The sequence below is a fragment of the Mixophyes fleayi genome, chromosome 7, assembly GCF_038048845.1.
Source record: "Mixophyes fleayi isolate aMixFle1 chromosome 7, aMixFle1.hap1, whole genome shotgun sequence".
In the NCBI taxonomy this organism is placed as follows: domain Eukaryota; kingdom Metazoa; phylum Chordata; class Amphibia; order Anura; family Limnodynastidae; genus Mixophyes; species Mixophyes fleayi.
The window spans coordinates 26,358,705-26,379,926 of NC_134408.1; the positions used below are offsets into that span (position 1 = coordinate 26,358,705).

General features: G+C 41.6%; 1 protein-coding gene across 3 annotated transcripts; it reads left to right on the forward strand.

Moving 5' to 3' along the window:
* Positions 1–90: 90 nt before the first annotated feature.
* Positions 91–19,292, forward strand: CCNF (cyclin F). Of its 3 annotated transcripts, none has more exons than XM_075179482.1 (17): positions 91–224; positions 5,058–5,212; positions 5,303–5,409; positions 5,562–5,629; positions 6,483–6,697; positions 7,941–7,994; positions 9,277–9,381; positions 9,550–9,627; positions 10,340–10,491; positions 12,073–12,237; positions 12,340–12,463; positions 14,176–14,356; positions 14,877–14,964; positions 15,295–15,394; positions 16,404–16,537; positions 17,091–17,245; positions 18,349–19,292. In XM_075179482.1, exons 1-17 carry the CDS (start codon positions 212–214, stop codon positions 18,702–18,704), a joined length of 2,250 nt encoding a protein of 749 aa, XP_075035583.1. In that variant the 5' UTR covers positions 91–211; the 3' UTR covers positions 18,705–19,292. The 3 variants fall into 3 exon arrangements, with proteins under 3 accessions (XP_075035583.1, XP_075035581.1, XP_075035582.1); XM_075179480.1 differs by having other exon boundaries at positions 17,091–17,263; positions 18,349–19,291; XM_075179481.1 differs by having other exon boundaries at positions 16,407–16,537; positions 17,091–17,263; positions 18,349–19,290.
* Positions 19,293–21,222: the final 1,930 nt, after the last annotated feature.

Sequence of the window (21,222 nt, forward strand, 5' to 3'; positions counted from 1 at the left end):
TCTTCTCCTTTCTTCTGCTTTCAGTAGTAGTTTGGGTGCTGGAGTGGGCGGGGACAGTGTGTGTGAAATGAATGGGGATGAGTAGGGGTGGGCGTGGCCTCGGCCATGGTGGGAGCTCGGCCCTGCTTCAACCTCACACCGAGATCTGAGCCCTGTACCAGGCAGCAACACCGCACCTCTGCTCGCCCATCTACCTCATTTACCTGTCGGGATGAAGGGAGGCGGTGAGTGCGACCCAGCAGTCATAAGTGACCATGTTCATCGGGAATCTCTGCTATTGTTGTATTTATACTATTTGGCGGCCGCTAGCAGTCATGCCATGAACGTTACCTGGGCAGTTCAATGGGGAATAACAGCAGATTATAACCTGTGGCTCTCCAAGGTGCCGGCGAACCATAAGTCCCAGCATGCTATGCAAGCCTCTAGTTGTCAAAGCATGCTGGCACTTATAGTTCTACAGCAGGTGACCAGCAACAGGTTCCCTAATCCAGACACACATGTGAATATATATATATATATATATATATATATAGATAGATAGATAGATAGTACAAGGCATTGGGTCCTCAGTCATAGTTGGACTAAATTGCGTTCTACACACAAGAGCCATCTCTAATTCATTAAAGTCATGTGCTGGAATTTTTGAATTCCCGTGTAACCTAGTATGTGTGCCTATAGAAACGCTAATCTCTGCCCCCCTGCTGTGCAGCTTTCTGCCCCAATGATCAGCTACTTCCTGCTCACTGGATTTTAAATCTCCCTCCAAAGTTAGCTGAGAGTTGGGGGGAGGAGGAGGAGGGGTGGATTATGCAGTTTGTGAAACATTACAAAAGTTAATTAATACTTTATATGTATCTTTTAGAGCTTTCCATGTATCTATTCTGTGACCTGATAGATTTGTATTATCCACTCTTGTGGATTGTGTGCTCCACTCCCTTGATTCGGTGTCCTGTTTAAATTACTTGCACCACAATGTAATTCTATTATTCCTGCATTATTTGCTGTAACTGTTAGTTTTTTATTATGTATCTAAAGGATAATGTGTCACCTCCACTGCTTGGAAAATGTGCTTTTTCTGATCACTTAAGTCTAGCAACTTCATACCAAGTATGATTGCGTTTGAATATGATTGTATGTATCTTTTTGGCTAATACACAAGACAATGTACTAAATTATATGTACAATAAGCCATTTAGTCTGTTTTGTGTGTATAATCACATTCTCATAGTATCTGTGTATTGTCTTTGTGGCTTTAAAACAATGCTACTCCATTTATATTTCAATTGACTGGAGGGTTGAAGTCCAATTTATGATTTTTTTTTTTGTTTGCTTGTAGACTAATTGATTGTGAATTTGTTTTGGGGTGGGTGGGTGAGGTTTGAAAATCAACTTCTGGCAGCCAGTAAACTGGTTATGGGTGGAAGGGGAGGGCTCACTAATGACTGATCAGTGTTCATTTCCTGGAAACCAGTAAAGGGTTAAGATAATGTCCTAGTTCAGCTAACACAGGGTCTCATGCTCTCTTAATATGTATCTCTAATGTGTGTAAAGTTGTTCAATGTACACCTAACTGGTGTAAATAATTATTTTAGTGGTTTAAGGGATAGATATGTAATACAACATTTTTAAGTTGTATAGTGTCATTAGAAACAGGGGCGGGCTGGCAAATTTTAGCCTGGGGGGCAAGACTTGACCCAGAAGCTTATTAGGAACATTTTAAAGGGGAAAAAATGTAGATGACCCAGCCCAAGGTAGCCCACTATGGGACCAGCCCAAGGGGCAGATAGCCAGCCAAGCCTGCCCCTGATCAGAATGTGCCATTCAAAGATCGAAGATCATTGCTCTGCAAATACAGCGTTATACCCTGTGTCTGTTTATCAGATAATCTCCTATTTTTGATATTTTTGAGCATTCATCAATTTAATATGGTAAGGATCTACATTTGATTAGTAGCCTATATACCTTTTATTTCTGAAATGATAGACCTTGATAGTCTCAGGCTTGTTGACATTAAAGACACTGGAGTGTTTGAGCAGACTGTCTAAACTACATAGACTAAAAGTTTTTATCAATATATTTTTTCCCAGTCTTCTCATATTCTCATAACTACTTCTGTAAAACTGAGGTCTTCAGTCAAGCCAAATGGCTGCTCACTGCAATTGACGTAGCTTGTTATGTGTTATTAAGCAAGAGTATAGTTTACGTTTCCATTTATGTGGTGGTAATGGTCAAAGCTGCCATGATTATAAAGCAAAAGTATGACAATACATCTTGTAACATCCATAAAAAAATATTTATAAAATAATATACTGGATAAATCCCATGGAGCCGGTTGTCATTACTTCCATGTGCACATCTCCAAAAAATCTTGCTGGCTCCTTATTTCGTGTGTGTGTCCTTCAATAAACGTACAGATAAAATATCTGGTGAATATATTAAAAAAATAAAGTGTCTCCAGATCTTCAGTCATTCTGAAAAGCTTCTAAAACGTTTACACGAATGTCTGAATATTGCTGGTAACCCCTTTTATAAAGAGCAGGGTTGAGTATAACTACTAGCAGGTACTGACAGCCCCTTGTTAGCAGGGTATGCTAAAGCCTTTAGTTGTACAGCCGGAAAACCAAGTGTTGGCTACCTCTTTATGCTGACTAACTGCATTTATATAAAGAGGAAGTCTTCTAATTATAGCATTTCTTATACAAGGGAAACCCCCCCCCCCTCCCCCACATTACCACCTACATATTATACATTTAATTTTTAACGCTCACTCAAGTATTGTTTAAGATGGCAGAAAGATTGTCCATTAGCAGACTCAAAAGTCACATGTAAATTGATTTCCTTTTAAATCGAGGGTTGTAACTGACAACATATGGCACTGTCAGTGAATCCAGTTGGTTTACTGTTTTCATTGTCGATCTGTTTCCAACAATACAATAGAAACAGGATGTATGAGTGACCCAGGGTACCAGAAACAGATAGGGAGCCTTTATTATTTGATTACCAGATATTAGTCAAGTGTTCTAGAGTCAGTAGGAGCCTGTGCAGAACTCAATGTAGCACCATCACACATTAATGAGGGATTTACTGCTGTTGTGTGAATTGGTGCATGGCTTGATTTATGAATGGCTCCATAAGTCTGCTTTGTTTTGTTTGTTTTTTTTAATTCTGCATAGCCGTTCTCTGTAATGTGACTACCAGTTAGCTGACTCTGACAAAGACTTAAAGCTGTGGATAATAATTTATTTTCAAATTTCAAGGATCGTTGCTAAGCTAGTACAATGCTATTACTTCTATATTGCGCTATAGCAACCTTACCTACTTTGAGCGTGAGCCGAATTCTTATTCTGTCCCTGAGCCTGGTAAATGCATGGGGATAGAATTCAGCAATGAAATAAAGCAATTTTTCATGGCTTTTTCAATGGGATTAAAGAGAATGTAATTTCTGATGAGTCGTTCTTGCACACACGGTGCACAAAGCCATATGTAAAAAGATTGACTGGTCCTCTTTACGGGGTATGGGTCATTTGGAATGACTTGCATCTGGGGTACTTCATCATCAATGGTTATTTATATAGCGCCACTAATTCCGCAGTGCTGTACAGAGAACTCACTCGCATCAGTCCCTACCCCATTGGAGCTTACAGTCTAAATTCACACTCCCACCCGCTCCCTGCGCTCGGCCAATGACCGCCGCCTCTCCTCCACTCTGATCACCTCTTCCCATTCCAGAATCCAGGACTTTTCTCGTGCAGCCCCCCTTCACTGGAATGACCTCCCTCGCTCCATCCGCCTCTCTCCTACTCTGTGCTCCTTCCAACGTGCACTCAAAACTCACCTCTTTCTCAAAGCCTACCAACCATCCATTTAATCCCCATCTCCTCTACTCATTCTCCCCTCTCTCCCATTCCCTCAACTGGCTCCTCTTGTGCCTGGTCTGTTTTACCCTCCCTTAGGATGTAAGCTCGCTTGAGCAGGGCCCTCTTCCCTCCTGTCTCCTTACCCATTCTTCTGCTCCGTGTCTATTGCATCTGCCTGCCTGGAGTTTCTGAAGTATTGGTACTTTTATTTATTGTTCTGTACTGTTATACCCTGTATAGTCTACTGTTTGTACTATGTGCGGCGCTGCGGAAACCTTGTGGCGCCTAACAAATAAATGATAATAATAATAATAATAAATTCCCTAACACACACACTGAGAGAGACTAAGGGCAATTTAATAGCAGCCAATTAACCTAGCAGTACGTTTTTGGAGTGTGGGAGGAAACCGGAACACCCGGAGAAAACCCACGCAAACATAGGTAGAACATACAAACTCCACACAGATAAGGCCATGGTCCGGAATTGAACTCATGACCCCAGTGCTGTAAGGCAGAAGTGCTAACCACTAGGCCACTGTACTTGGCTGGCACCATGATATTATCAGATCTTATATTTGCACTTCCACTGCCATAGTGCAGAATCCATCATGGTATTTCCAATGCAGAATGACACTTTACTAAGTAATAGAATGCTGATGAAACGGTCTCCTGTGTATGCTGCTCGCAAAGAGGAAGAAAAATGAAACTGCTATTATGTGTAATATTATTATAGTGAATTAGGAAATGCTAATACATGGTGACAGGTCCACATTAAGGCTCGTGTTATGGTCATCAGGGAAGCCCGTAAAGATTCAACATATGGCTTCAAACTTAATTGGAAGGACAGGACAGTGGGCGGATCAATGCTGCATGGACAGAAGTGAACACAGTGCAGCTAGAATGAATATTGTGTATGTAGGGAGGGAAAACAGAATTTCAGATTCAATTGTTATGAGAAATAACCTTGTGGATTGTTCATGCTACAGAACTTCCAAAGTGCATAGACCGGTGCTGGACTCTGTCCTGCGGTTAAACAACAGTAAACTGATGTTTCAAATTGGACCCTCCGTCTGTACATAATACTACGGAGGGGGTAGTGTTTAGGATCTAATGACTCTTTCGTATGCCCTATAGAATAAGTATGCAGGTTATCTATGGTTTAAAGCCTGACCTCCCTATACTGTTTCTTCATCTGTACAGTCCTGCACTGCCGCTGCTCCAAATGCTTTGCAGCCCCTCCGAGACGGCGGGTGAAAAGACGTCCCCCACTTCTAACGCTGCTCAACCTCCCAGAGGATGTCCTCCTTTATATCCTCGAGTGCCTACCTGCGGTGGACATACTCTCCATGCGAAATGTAAGATTTTATGCTGTCATATGGCTCTTGACTTTTTTGTAGAAAGTCCCTGGAGGTTGGATTATAGTGTATTTATCATTTGTGTTCCAGGTCCATCCTCACTTGAGGTCTCTGGTGGATACTCATAGTAGTGTTTGGGCCCGTGCATGCTTCCAGGATGTCTGGCCGTCTCCAGACAACTTGCATCTCTTCGAAAGGTAATATTCCTCTGTTGATTTGCTATGACTACTCTATAAACCCTCGTCCTTTTCTCTTGAAGTCGTAAGACACCTATTTGGTTTTTTTTTTGTTTGTTTTTTAATGTTCTAAAACAATGATATATTTTTATTTTTTTTTCTAATTTCATCAGGGCAGCAGAATGTGGAAACTTTGAAGCGTGTGTGAAGTTGGGGATTGCGTACTTGTACAACGAGGGCTGTAAGTGTCCGTGTTTTTGGTTCTTCTACTTCTACCCTTTCATAACCTTTCCTGCAATACTCTATTATATGTTTTTCTTTTTAGACCGATCTCTCATACTCTAGACCAGTGTTTCCCAACTCCAGTCCTCAGGGACCCCTAACAGTGTAGAATTTTCAGGTCACAGGGGAAATAGTTCTACCACCTGTGGATCTTTAAAAATGTGTCAGTTAGTAATGAATACACCTGTGCTCCAGCAAAGAGATATGGAAAACATGCACTGTTAGGGGTCCATGAGGACTGGAGTTGGGAACCAGTGCAGGGTTTCCCAAACCCAGTCCTCATGGCTCCCTAACAGTGCAGGTTTTCCATATCTCCTTGCTGGAGCACAGGTGTATTCATTACTGACTGACACATTGTAACAGATCCACAGGTGGTTCTAATTATGTCACATGTGATCCAGAAAACATGCACTGTTAGGGAGCCCTGAGGACTGGGTTTGGGAAACCCTGGACCAGTGCTCTAGATGTTGTGTTGTACACTCTATTAACTAAATAATGAAATCCAGCAAGTAAATTGTCTGATACATGCCCCCGGTTCTCCAAGGCAAGGTTGACATTAGCAAAGCACTCAAATAATTAACATTGCTAACATTCTAAAATGCGTTTGTGCAATCTTCATTACCTATGACCTGTATCGGGGACATGTGTTAGGCCTGAGAGTTAAATGGATGGGAACTCAATAGGGGCCCTGTAATTGGACTATTCAGAGACTGGAGCACACAGTGCAGTTTGCACAGAGGATATTGTCTTAAATGCCATCATAAAATGTTTATTGACTACCGTTCTCTTAACATGTGCTTTGTATTACTTAGTGTCTATGTCGGATGATGGCCGTGCTGAGGTTAATGGACTGAAGGCTTCGCGTTTCTTTAGTCTCACTGAAAGGCTGAACTCTGGCGCTGACCCCTTTGTCTGGCTGTTTATTCGCCCACCTTGGTCTACCTCAGGAAGCTGCTGTAAGGCTGTGGTGTTCGACAGTCTGAAGGAGGAGTGCCAGGGTGACCGGAGGGGAAAGGGTGTAACAGGGGTGAGTGATGATTTGAATTGACTATGCTGGGGTTCAAAAGCATGGCTATACTATCAGCATGAAGGTGCAGACCATCCTCTTGGACCCCACTGGTACGTTAAATGAGCTTGTAATTAGCCAGCGACAGCACAGTGGACTAAAACTGCTATATTACAGTGGAACATTGTATTACATTGGACTAAAACTGCTATATTACAGTGGAACATTGTATTACATTGGACTGAAACTGCTATATTACTGTGGTTTATTGTATTACATTGGACTGAAACTGCTATATTACTGTGGTTTATTGTATTACATTGGACTAAAACTGCTATATTACACTAGACTAAAACTGCTATATTACTGTGGTACATTGGACTAAAACTACTATATTACAGTGGTACATTGTATTACATTGGACTAAAACTACTATATTACCGTAATACATTGTATTACATTGGACTAAAACTACTTTATTACAGTGGTACATTGTATTACATTGGACTAAAACTACTATATTACCGTAGTACATTGTATTACATTGGACTAAACTACTATATTACCGTAGTACATTGTATTACATTGGACTAAAACTACTATATTACCGTAGTACATTGTATTACATTGGACTAAAACTACTATATTACCGTAGTACATTGTATTACATTGGACTAAAACTACTATATTACTGTAGTACATTGTATTACATTGGACTAAAACTACTATATTACAGTGGTACATTGTATTACATTGGACTAAAACTACTATATTACAGTGGTACATTGTATTACATTGGACTAAAACTACTATATACAAGTACTTCTGTGTTTCCCAATATAGAATACTTACTGAGTTTGACTTATCTACTGCGCTAATGGCACCAACATTTGTTCTGAGGGATTCACAAAGCCCCAATTAAATAAAACAGCGTTTGACCCAGTATATGGATACCCCGCCTAACTATAGAGTAGGTCACATATTTTAGGGATTGTCTGATTCAATGCTCCCTGTAAATGTCAGTATGTATAGACATTGTACATATATTCTAAAATAAACTTCTGGGAAGATTTTCTTTATTGAGAGAAATTGTCACCTTAAACCTCCTTGGAATGCAGCACTTTGGAATTAAAAATAAATTTGAAGCTAGAGAGGATGAACTACTGCCCTGTAATCCCTGTCTGTCTGTATTCCTTTGTGTCATTCTCGTACTATTGTACGCCTCTGTCTACAGTCAATAACGCATTTCTTGTTTTATATTCAGGCTCTACGGGGATCTATACAGTATTGTTTGGCGAAGGTTTTAAACTTGTTTGAGGTAAGAATTCGCAAAATACATTTAATCTGTGGGTGCATTTGTGTTTGTATATAGATTTTGGATACGATACTATGGTTTAGATAAATGAGTGACTCAAAGGGGGAGATTCAATTCAACGCGAGGTGTTCCTGGAACATCCATGGAGACACATTGTGCCAAGGTTATGGCAGAAATCCTCTGCTTATTTTTATTCAATTTTTTCACATTCCATAAAGGTGCGCAGAAAAATTAGCAGAGATTCCAACCGTACTAACCAGCAATGTGCTTAGCCAGACATCGCCGTGTTGTCTGCGCGCCAATTTAATCTCCCCCTAAGTGTGGAATTCAATTAATAGCTACACCCCACCTGTGACTTGCGCCATGAGGCCCTGTGGTGTGAAATCTTCAATTGTTTTTACCTGCTCCTCATAGAGGTGCGAGCAAAAATGAGCAAAGATTGCAGTACTGTATTATTACGGAAGTGCGTGCGGGAGCGCATTGCGCAAGTCTCCAGTGTCACTTCACGGTTAATTGAGTACCCCCTCTAAGAATGCTTGGTGCAACGATCTCTGCGTAGATGCTGTCCAAGGCCAGCCTTATGTGACAGTCTGCAGTTCAGAGCAGACATCTGTGAAGTGTAAGTGGATCTGTTGCCTTAGCACACTTTCATGTAGGAACCATTGACATTGAGGCACGTAAGCCGTATTATGGATTGAGCCAATATTCAGGAGAATGTTCTCCAGCGCTGGCTAAATTTTAGTATTTATAACAGCTAAGAAAAAAAAGTGACCTTACAGCCCGTTCATGTCACTTTTTGTTATTATTTATTCCCAGGCCTGTTGCAATGCAGCTGTTGCCAACCAATAATTGGCCTTCCTATGCTCAGCATTATATCATCTTCTTTATTTTCCATCTACTTTATTTTCCATCAGCCCCTGTGACCTCATTACCAGGTTTCACTACAAGAGAGAGCAGCTCTGACTACTGTAATAGTTATGTTATAATGGTATGCATGGAGGGTTCTGGTGCAGTGGGGAGGGGCACAGGCTAGTATTATACTGCAGAAATAGAAAGCTGCTTATAACATATTGGGTCACTGTATTCGTTAGGAACCACTCTTATGACTGCAGCCTCGTGGCTCATTACTTATACCTCTCTGTACTATGTTGGACAGTAACAACCTGCTATAATAACTGCCGCCTGCTATGGAGTTTATATGTTGCTCTGTATCTGTGTATGTTGGGTTGCGTGTACTTGCCATGTGTTGTGATCTTCTGTAACCCTTTACCCTGTGTGTTTGCAGGATGAGGACCGGAAGAGAGAAGCACTAGGAATGCTGGAAGCCTCTGCCTCTCAGGGCTGCCTGCACAGTTCCTACCTCCTGTGGGAGTCCAAGCAGAAAACTGCTGTGAGTAGAACTTCAGTCTTGGTAGATTCACCCACGTTATTGATAGTCTGTTGTAGTCGTTTTAATGGTGCTCGTTCCAGGACATCTTTAGCTGCACCAGTCCATGTGATCCGTTTCCAAGCACATTCCATTCATAGCCCGATTTTCCATTCTTCTTCCCCTTTCTAGGTATCTGACCCGGGAAGATATCTACAGAGCCTCAGGCAGCTGCGGGATTACGCAGTGCGGGGCTGCTGGGACGCACAGGTGAGCGCAGCTAGTGTTGTGCACTAAGAAATCTGTAAACGTTTAGTTTGAAAAATATTATGTTTCATGAGTGCAGTTCATGTATCATATAAAGCAGGGAGGGATGCCTTCCAAAAATAACATTCTATTTTAAAAAATAATCTTTATTGTTATCCTGTTCCACCGCAGATACAGGCCTAACCGTTATCCCCTTTTATAACAATATCTCATGAGACCTCCCACCTCTTGTCTGCACTCGTCCACCTGTGTTTACTTGTATCCTGGCTTCTGTACTATACTATACCTTGCTTATTACGTTTTATGTGCACTTTTATGCCTTTTGCATAACCAGTGCTTTGCCTGTTGATCCTCTACGCAGGGTTGGCGGAAGGTCCATGGGCGCCCTTAGCAGGCGGGAGAGTATGTGAGGGGCAGCATACTATTTGCCTTTCATACTGGGGGCGTGACCCTGGGCTGTGACATCATAGCCCAGCTCCACACTCCCAGCCTATCACTGACATGGAGGAACAGCAGCCTCCACCCGTAAGGAGCTGCCGATTTTTGCTGCCCGTTCATGTCGGAGGCCAGCGGTCACGGTCGCTCAGTCACTCATTCAGTGTTGTGCTCACTCACTAACCATGGCATCCTGGGCGGTAGTGCCAGCCCTGCCTCTACGTCTTTGTAATATGCTCTACTCAGAACACGTGTGTTACATTCTGATCTTCTACTATAGATTTCCCTGGCTAAGTCCTGTGGGCAGAAGAATCAGCTGGGACTGGAACTTCGGACGACGTCTGACCTGGTGTCACAAGTCTTTCAGTCATCTCTCCCCATCAACAAGGCCAGCATCTTCACCAAGCAGAAGGGCATGAATGACACTATGCGGTAAGTGGAGGGCCTGGTTTTCTAATACCATTACTCAGGACACATTAGTGGGTTTAGACGTGGCCCCGGCCTTGTAATCTAGAGCTTGAGGGAAATAATTAGAGATGAGCGGGCTCGGATTCCGCTAATCCGAGCCCATCCGAACAGTGCGGATCCGAACGGGATCCGAGCACTGTTCGGATATTTCCGGCGGGCACAAAATTGATAACGAGGCTCTGTCGTCCAAGTCTCGCGTCGAATCTCGCGAGGGGAGGGAGGGCCCAGAACAATTCTATCTTGTACCTCTTTTTTTGGCATTATGTGCTCAAGCTACCTCGGTGCAACCTTTTGGCCTAAAAACAATATTGTGAGGTGTTCAGAATAGACTGGAAATTAGTGGAAATGATTGTTATTGAATGTTATTGAGGTTAATAATAGCGTAGGAGTGAAAAAAAAAACAACCACAAAACTGTTTTTTAGCACTTTTTATGCTTTTTTAAAAATAAAACGGAACCAAAACCTTTCGTCAGGTGTTTTGCGAAACAAATCCGAACCGAAAACCTCAAGCAAATCCGAATACAAAACACGAGACACCAAAAGTGGCCGGTGCACATCCCTAGAAATAATTGTAATTTGCTGTTCTTCTCTAAATTCTGGTATCGTTGGCACAGTGGTTAGCATTGCTGCCTCACAGCATTGGGGTCATGAGCTCTATTCTGACCAGGGCCCTATCTGTGGGGTTTGTATGTTCTCACCGTGTTTATGTGGTTTTCTTCCCACAGTCCATAAACATACAGGTTAATGTTCGTGATAGAGGATTTAGACTAAGCTTCATTGGGCTGGGACAAAATTATGATTAAACATCTCTGTAAAGTTCTGTATAGTATGTGGTCGCTATATAAATAAAATGTACCTTGGACCTTGATTAATGTCGTAGTATAATTCCTTCTCCACATGAAAACTTTTTTTACTAGATAAGAAAATGCCACAACCCCACAACTGGAACAATCTCCCTCGTTGTGTCAGACTATCATCTAGTCTGTATAGCTTCAAACGGTCATTGAAACCCACCTGTTAATAAAAGCTTACCAGTCCTCTGTTTATCCATTTCACCATGTAGTATACCTCAACCTCTTTCATCCGCCGTATCGCCCACTTTTGCCCTCAGATCCCCTTACCTTGGCTCACCCCCATGTGTCACCTATTTGTCTGTCCCTTTCCCTATGGATTGTAAGCTCTAGTGAGCAGGGCCTCTTCCCTTCTGTTCTTATTACCTATAACCTCTGCTCACCAGCTACACTGCGCACCTCCTCCTCGGGCTCTCTGCACATTGTCTCCACTCTTCCATTGTCTGTGCACCTCTTTCAGTGGCTCTAAACCTGTTAGTTGTGCCCACGCTAATGGGCTCAGGTTTCATCCTGTGCTGACTGTAGCTGTGTTTGAAAGTTGTAGTGTATTTGTTTACTGTGTTATAGTGTCTTGTATGCCCTCTGTTACGGCACTGTGGACCTTGTGGCGCCCTATAAATAGTGAATAATATTAATACTTAGAACACTTCATCAGGGGTTGTGTTTTTGATAGAGCCTCCTCCGTTTCCTTCAGGTATATCCTCATCGACTGGCTGGTAGAAGTGGCTACAATGAAAGATTTCTCCAGTCTCTGCCTCCATATGACGGTGGGTCTGGTGGATCGCTACTTGAAGCTACGTAGCGTCCCCCGGGCACGCCTCCAACTTGTGGGCATCGCCTGTATGGTGATCTGCACACGGTGAGTATCTCTGATCAACTCTTTAATGGAAACTGAAGGCACTTGGCTGTTGAATCACCATAATCTAGTAATATACTAATGATGCCCTAACTATCTTCACAGGTTTATTAGCAAAGAGATCCTGACCATCAGAGAAGCCGTATGGCTCACAGATAACACTTACAAATATGAGGACTTGGTACGGATGATGGGAGAGATCATCTCTGCGCTGGAGGGGAAGATTAGGGTGAGTTGTTTTAAATGAGTCACACATTTCTGGCTTTATTTCTGTACTGAATTCCTTGCTGGGCATGTTTGTGAGGAAGTAAAGCCACTATTTAACATTTGCCTATATTAAAGGCTGTCTATTACTGAATAATATATATGAAATAACTAGAGGGTTTTAAGTTTAAGTCGAGTTCTCTCCTTAGCCCTTCTGCAGCTTATTGCCCTATTAGGAGGGCGGTGTTTCTCTAGCACAGCAGATAGTGACTTTCAGTTTGTCACAATGCTTTCCAGAAATCCACTGTGTTGATTGATAGATTTATATTCTGACTGTCACAGCAGCTCAAGTGACTGCATTCTCTGCTATTGGACATGAATCAATCAGCCTAAAGATGTGGGAGCTGTATGTTTCTGTATTGGAGTGGGAAGGCTTTACTTTCTAACAGAGCTGCAGTGGATTGTCAGGTTAACACTGAAGAATGTATTTTACCTTCACGGTTCATATCTGAACATTTTAATTAGTGATCCTTATTTTTCTAGTCAACCAAAGCCAGGCAGTCTCATACTGACTTTCTAAGCAGCCCTTTCCGATCTGTCCCTTTTTATCTTTCCATTATTCATCTCTCCTGATTACAAGCTTGTGCATTTTTAGAGACCACAGAAAAGTTGCCATGTTTCTTGCTCTGCAGAGGTAAAACAAAATGTTGGTGGAACAGCCATACGAGACATTGTATTAAACATGTTTATGTATAAGCCAATAACCATTTGCTGTGCACATGAGTCTATCACCAGTTTCTGTCTCGTAAATCCCCATTGTAAAGTCTGCTGATCACCAACTTCTCTCTAGACTTTTCGGTCACAAACATGTTGTGTAATCCTGGTTTATTGCACACACACATCATTCTCCTCTCTTCCTTCTTTATTTTTCGTTCTTAAACTAACCCTTGTCCTGTGTCATACCAAGTGCACATGTGGGACCAAATTTCCTGCTTTAAATATATTTAACACACACCAGCTCATTAGGGCTTATTTTTAGTTGCTGTGATATGCTACTTCCTCAGAGATAAATGGTATAACTGTGGGGTGAATTTCAGACCAGGCCGAGCATTTTGGGTTTACCTGTTGTCTTGACACAGCAGCGGCAGCCATTTTGTGACCTGAACCAATGTTCCTGAGATAGTAGCCTACATATTCTCTAGGAGCCAGAGGCATCAGTGAAGAGAGCCTTAAACCTTATTTATAAGTCGCTGGTTCCTTGTGTATTCATGGGCTACGTTCTCATGACCGTCAGTGGCTGCCCTCTAATATGTGAGTGGTGATGGCCCTGCTTATTAACATTATTCACAGCTCTCTTAATTGAGCTCTGGTATTTACCATTGTTGTTGGCATGACAACGGTTACAAGCAATGCTATATCTAATGAGTGTTTTGTGTTGTAGACTTTAGTTATTTTAGCAATGTATGATAAAGGGGGGATTGCCCATAGCAACCAATCAGATTGAAACTTAATTTTTCTAATGCAGTATAGAAAACAAGCGCTGGCATCCGGTTGCTATGGGCAACCAAATGCCCATAGCAACCGTGATTATTATTTTTTTTTTTGTCCCCCTTTCTTCTTTCTCTGTTCTAAGTGTCCAGTGATGTCTGTTATCTAGCTTGGTCTGGCAGGCTGGCTAAGAAGGATGATACTTGCTGAATGATGGTGGTATAAACTTTGCCCTTTTATGATTTTCAGATGCCCACTGTTATCGATTACAAGGACGTCCTTTCTCATATCATTTCATTGGATAGGAGCACCCTGCACCTCTGCAGCTACATCTCGGAGCTTTCCTTGCTCTACACCGAGCTCTCTGTGTATTCTCCGGCCCAGCTGGCAGCTGGTGCCATGCTGCTAGCGAGGATCCTGCACAAACAAGGTGGGTGCATAACAGGAGAATGCCTGCAAACAGTTTTGTATTACCAACAACCTCTAGTCCATCTTATTACTGCAATTTAAATCAGCCATTTCTCTGCTCATGATTTGAATTAAGTAAGGAAATTTAATTATGGGGGCAGTAAAGCCCTTTGAAATAAATCCATTCCTTCTCTGCAAGAAATAATACAGTTACCCTAGCTAATTTATCTCTCCGGTCTGAATACAGTGCTGAATCCATACTCTGTTTCATTCTTTGGCCAGACTCCTCTATGTTTGTCGTTTGTTAGCTGTAATTTAGAATTAGGTTAATTTCCTGTTGATTTGAATCCTAAAATGAATCTGATTCCCACTTATGAGGTCCGGTAACGTACAGAATATATTGGCTTTAAAAGAAAAAGGCTAAAGACTGGTGTAATGATGTTAGTTTTGTTGCCTAGCTGTCCCGTCCTCCATCTGCTACACAACATGTCATGACCTCCGTTGTATTCCTAATTACATTGTGCCGTTCCTGTCTTCTGCAGCACTTCCGTGGCCTATTCAGCTGGTAGAGTGCACAAGTTTTACCCTGGAACATCTCACCCCCTGTGTGTTACTCCTGCATAAGAAATGGTGAGTATGACACGAATCAAGACTCTGAGAAGGTGCGATAGCTGAGCCATGACTCGCTTCTTGGCGTCCTTCCCATAATGCACTGTGGTCCTGCTAAGGCAAATCTGTGGAATGACTCATTTCTGGGCTTCTGGAGTTGACAACAACCCAATGAAGAGGTTACGTCAGATAACAGTGATTTTTGTTGCCCAACGTCTAATTATTATTAACAGATTTCTATATATTACACAGCACTTTACAGAGAATATTTACTCAATCACACGAGTCCCTGCCCCAGGGAGTTTACAGTCTATATTCCCTAATTATTCCTGTATCTTTTCTGTCATGTAGCTTCCATGATGATGCACCCAAAGACTATCGCCAAGTGTCACTGACTGCGGTCAAACAGCGGTTTCAGAATGACCTTTATGGCCACATCAGCAATGAAAAGGTGAGACGGGGGAGATAATAAATTACATTAATCTGCTTTTTTTAATAATAATTTAAAATGTACCTAGGGAAGATCCTCAGATTTCCTGTGTTGCTGTCTCTAGTATATTGTTTTGTCATATCATTTAACTAAACTAATCGGAAGGCAACCTTCGCCTAAACGCAGTGGCGGCAGTAGTTTTATATTCCGGAGAATGCAGCCTAACCTTTCCTATCATTGCTGTCACTGGTGAATTAGTAGGCTGAATTATCACTTATTGGTTCCTAGTGAGTTAAACGGCTACATTACCATGAATATAGTGCTTCGTTCCACATTATGTTTTTCCCAACAGCTAGTCCATGACAACTGCACTAATTCTTCACAAATACTTTGGTTACTTTTACTTACATGTAGCTACAATGCCACCCACTTTTGTAGTGTATACTTATAGACCATATGTTTTATTTATTGAATCATGTAAGATCATGATGAAACATTTGTTATATTAATACATATATTGATGACTTTAATAGTAACATTATAATGTAACAATTAAATATTACTCTGGTATAGTTCATCCTGAAATCAAGCTAAGTCTCTTCCATATTAGAACATGCTATACTCGGCCAGGGGGAAGTGTGGTTATATATTGACCCGAGTTGTTTTAGAGTCCATATGATGATCCTTCAATCTCATTATGATAATTTGTTAAAAATGGGAAGCATCTGTTGGTCTTCTAGACTTTATTTTGTGCATGTGTCTTTGTTTATGTCATTACTCCATGCTTTGATCTTTCACATGCTGTTATATTGGCATTGATGGCATCAGTAGTTGTCCAGAGGTCACTCAGCCGCCATAAGTTGTCTCTTGTCATGGTCTACTGACTTTCCCAATTGTAGAAGGCCTTTCACCTGTGTTCTGTGGCCTGGCTGACGGGCTGTATGTTTGGCAGGTGTTGGATCACTGGCTGCTGGTCACTCTTCTGGGAGTGGGTGCTTGGCTCAGATAACAGTCTGATTGCTGTTCTCAGCAGGTGATGGACTACAGCCAGTTGTGTGCGCTGCTCGGAGTGCCCCTCCAGGATACAGAGGGCCCTACTTCTTCCCCTAGCATTACTGACGTCCATCCCTTCCTGTGCTCGCCTGCTGGGAACAAGACAAAAAGGTAACCGCTTGGCTTTAAGTGTTTAGGGCAGAGGTAGGTAACCTGTGGCTCTTCCGTCGCTGTGGGACTACTGGTTCCAGCATGCTCTGCCAAGCAGCTTGTAATACCACAATAACTCTCGAGTCACAGGTTGCCTAAGCATTCCAGAAGTACCTACACTCCTCCTTCATTTAGTCCAGCAAAGTAATGAAGCATATATCATTTCTGATATGGGAGTTGTAGCATTTACTGATATGAAAACTGTTCAACAGCTAACTGTGTAGAAAAGGTGATGTTACCATGGGCATCCAATCAGCTGCTTGCTTTCATTTTATAAGCTTTACTTGAAAGAGTTAGGATCTCGTTCCTATGGCAATATCCCATTTTCTATACATCTGTATAACAGATTAAAAAATGCCCCCCTTCTCTGTTGTAATGATACTGCAGTTCCTCGCAATTAAGTTAATGTACGTCTGCGGTAATTTCCAGTTACTATGGTGCCCGAACATCACTAATTTTCACGCACACACACACTCACACTCATGTGTCTAATAACAAGACTGGCTCTCCACAGGCGCAGAGAGGATACCTTACAGGAAGACCGGGGCAGCTTTGTGACCACTCCCACTGCTGAACTATCCAATCAGGAGGAAGCGCTGCTCGGTGACTTCTTGGACTGGAGCCTTGATTCGTCCTGTTCTGGCTATGAAGGAGATCGTGAAAGCGAAGGTGAACGGGAAGGAGATGGTAATCTACCATTTTACTCAGTGTGGTTTTTAGACAATCCACCAGCATGGGATGGGGGGGGGGGGGGGGGGTGTCAGGCCTGTTTCATGCTTGCTGTCACTTTTTGGAGGTAGTGTACATACAATCAAAATAAGTGTTTGGAATAAAGTATTTGGTTCAATAAAGCCCTCCAACATCTTAGGGTGACTATGTTTAGAACAGAAATAGGCATGTTGCAAGGCTATAACTAGCAGTGCATGCTGGGAATTGAAGTTCTGAAACAATTGGATGGGTAGAAGTTTAGATTGATTTATAATATTAATAGCATGGTGAAATGCCTGCTTACATGTCTTCTATGGAAGTTTGGCTTTCTAGTGAAATCTATTTATTACTAGAGTTCTTAAATCGGGCATTATATCATGCATCCACATAAACAGAAAATCACTTCTCTTCAAAATTGGAGTCTGTGTCTCTATGAAGTTCTGTCATGTGTCCTCACACAGGTACTTCCTAAATCCTCTGCAGACAATAACCTGCTGTAATAAGTCATTGTATAGCCTGGAGTCTTGATAACAGAAGATGGTCATGGTTACACAAAGAGAGGGTTTTAAAATAATCGAGTCAACTAAAATCTCCTGCCCTAGATTATTGAGCGTTTTCCTCTTTACTGCGATCTGTTTTTGGATACTTTGATATTCCATACGTTTTCTTTCTTAGACAAGTGTGGAAATAGTGCTGACACTGTTAAATTGTCCTACTGTATAGGGCACTCGGGGGCAACCAAGTCTATAATTTTGGAGCGGTGTCTAGAAGTGACACCTAGGCTCCCAAAATCAGGGAGACCTTTCTCTCGCTAGCAGAAGGGAAAAAATTGATTGCAAAATAAATCAAATTGATGCCACTCTTAAGACACACAGGCGCTCCACTCCCCTTTTATTAAAGTTGTACACCGTAGCTTTGGCAGTAGCATTCTGCCATCATCTGAGGTCATGCATGTTTTTCAACCTCTAAGTCTGCAAAAGTGAAAACTCTGAAGCATCTATGTAAAAATCTCTTGAAAACGCCATTTATACCCGTTTGTAACAACCTTTTTTTTTTCCCTGCAGTCACTTCGCCCAGTGGAATTCTGGATATCTCTCGCTTCCATGCGGAACACTCGCATTGTCAGGACTCCAGTGATGAAGACGTAACAAACACTTCACTGCTCCCATCAAAGCCGCACCTCACTGTTCCTCCCTTGAAAATGGGTGCAGAGAACAGTTCAGGCTATTCTTCGGTGAGCAGTGCCGGGAGCCCCATCTCCTCTCCCACTGGTCTTCCCTTCACTCCAACCCCAGGACTGTCCCACAGTAAACTGATTCCTATCCCTTACCCTCAGCCCAGTCCGTCCCATTTCAAGGCTACCCGACGGCAAGTGAAGAGGAAAAACCAAGCACAGCACAGTGATGATAATCCTTTGTAAAGACCCCCATTCCTTCCTGATGTAAAAAGAAATATATATATATTTTTGTCATTTAAATGAAAAAAAAAATGGTTGTGTGTTCCTGTACTGTGCTAAATGTAAGGTATTACTGGGCAATGAGTCATGTTTGGTACAAATCAGCCCTGAGAGCTACAGTATATAGAGTAATATGGCACTGGTCTATCTATCAATACTGATATCTAGGAAATCTGTCTGGCTTCTGGCTCTTCTGTTAAATTGAATACCCTTTCTCTTTTATTTAAATATAATCTTGCCAGAAGCCCACCAAAACAGTGGTGTAATGGGTCTGTGGTTGGGTGTTTATAAAAATGAGAAAAAGGTGTTGTAACTGTAGCAATCAGATTGCTTTTATTTACTAAACAGCTATAAAAAATGACCAATACCTGGTTTCCATTACAATGTTTGTAGCTTGAAAGGGGAATGTTTATAAAGAGGTTCCTCCATGGGAGTTTTACAAGAGGCCAGCACCCATGTTGTGCTGTCGTGTGAGGTTATACTGTACCTGGAACCCCTGTAGGGATTCCGTACAGAGACTAGGGGCTAGATTTACTAAACTGCAGGTTTGAAAAAGTGGAGGTGTTGCCTATAGCAACCAATCATATTCTAGCTATCGTTTAGTGCATGCTACAAAATGACAGCTAGAATCTGATTGGTTGCTATAGTCAACAACTCCACTTCTTTAAACCCGCTGTTTAGTAAATCTATCCCTAGGTGTGTAATAACCCTGTGAAGCAGAATGCTTTCTGGAAATTGGTCTGTTAAGCAGGTTTATAGGCTTAGGGAAAAGTCATATTTAATATAACCATATATTGCACCCCTTATCAGTCTGAGACCAAGGTAATTTATTGATGGTCAACCTTCTATTTGTGATGGATTTAAATGCTTATCACTGGTTTCTAATAATTCCAAAGTCCACTTACCATTTAGATGCTTTATTTGAGGTTTAATCAGGACTGTAGATAGCTGTTTACCAATGTTTTAAAGCAAAATAAGAGTCAGTCCAAGCAGGAAGCACTGGCTTCACTGTATGGGATCTAGTTTTATATATTGATACATAAGACCAAGAAGCCCCCAATTAACTCAGTCCAGATGGAACATTATGGTGTGGGAGACGCACACCATGATGCATATGTAATCATACACTGGTTTTATGACAGATCAGATGGAATTGGGGTTTGGTTGGGTTTTTGTTTTGTGTCACATGAGCAATGTCATGCTATAAATATAGAGCAATAAGTCACACTAAAAACTGCTCTTTTTATTTTAATGTTGCAGTTTATTTGCTGTCCACTATACATATTTTTTTGCAGAATATTTTCTCCTGTGCTGGAATAAATAAATGTCCTCTTATTTCTGCTCGTGAAGTAAGTTGGGAACATTTTATGAATATTGATTCACAGGAAAAGGGTTCTGTAACCAACAGTAACTAGTTAAGTTTTACTTTCATTTTCTGAACTGCAGGAAGAATGACCATTGCACTCTGTTTTCTATACAGGCTGCTCATTTTCTGGTTTGTTTGGGTTTTTTTTACTATTTTGATAAGTCTCTTCCTCAATAGACATCTATGCAGCTGAGGAGCTGGGCGAGTCATTCAGTGCTGTGAGACAGGTCAGATATTACTTGTCCGAAATTCCATCTGATCTGGCTGGTCTACTTGCAGCAGTGGGGGTGAGACTGTCATAGCTCCTGCATGATCAATGTTATTGATGGAATACCTGCTACCTGCATGATAAAAGCCCATCTTGGTAGGAGCTAGAACAGCATCTCTTAGTAGCCTTGCTCCTGCAAGTAGCATGTTCAATGTGAACAAGCCCCAACTATGTAATATTCTGCTTTTAACTTGTGTGACACCACTTCAGCTGTGATATTTAAGTCACAGAGGGTGGAGGGAGAGTTTAAAGTGTCTCAGGTTTTTTTCCACTAGGCAAAATAAGCAGATTTTTACTCCCAAATTGGAGGAGGCATCATTCACAGCTTATGCAATAATATTGGTTCAATCTCATAGGATGCCTCCAATGTGTTGGTGGAGTGTATAACCTATGTCGGTACCAGGTTTATGCAAAACCTAGTGTAAGCAAGTCAACATATGAGAATAAACCAGAAAAAAAAAATATATAGTTATAATGGTCAGGGACATTCACAAATATTACAGTGTTTTAAAAAAACAAAAACTGATTGGACACTGTCATTATTGCAATTTACTTCAATACCAATTGAATTTTAGGTGGTTCTTACTGTAAAAGAATACTCTATCCTTCTCTGATATGTTAACTCCTTGGTGTTTTCAGTTGGGGTTCCCTACTACCATAAACCTACCTCTCAGCTGGAAGAACACTAAAATAAATATATACTTATATAAAAACAAAGCAATGTCCCGATAGTGTGGTATATTTGATATCACACCCTATGCAAAGTGCATATAATGAAAAGCTAGCCTTATCTGGTGTCACATCTGAAGTGGCTCTTAATAGCGGAGAAAAATTGGGAAAGAAACCAC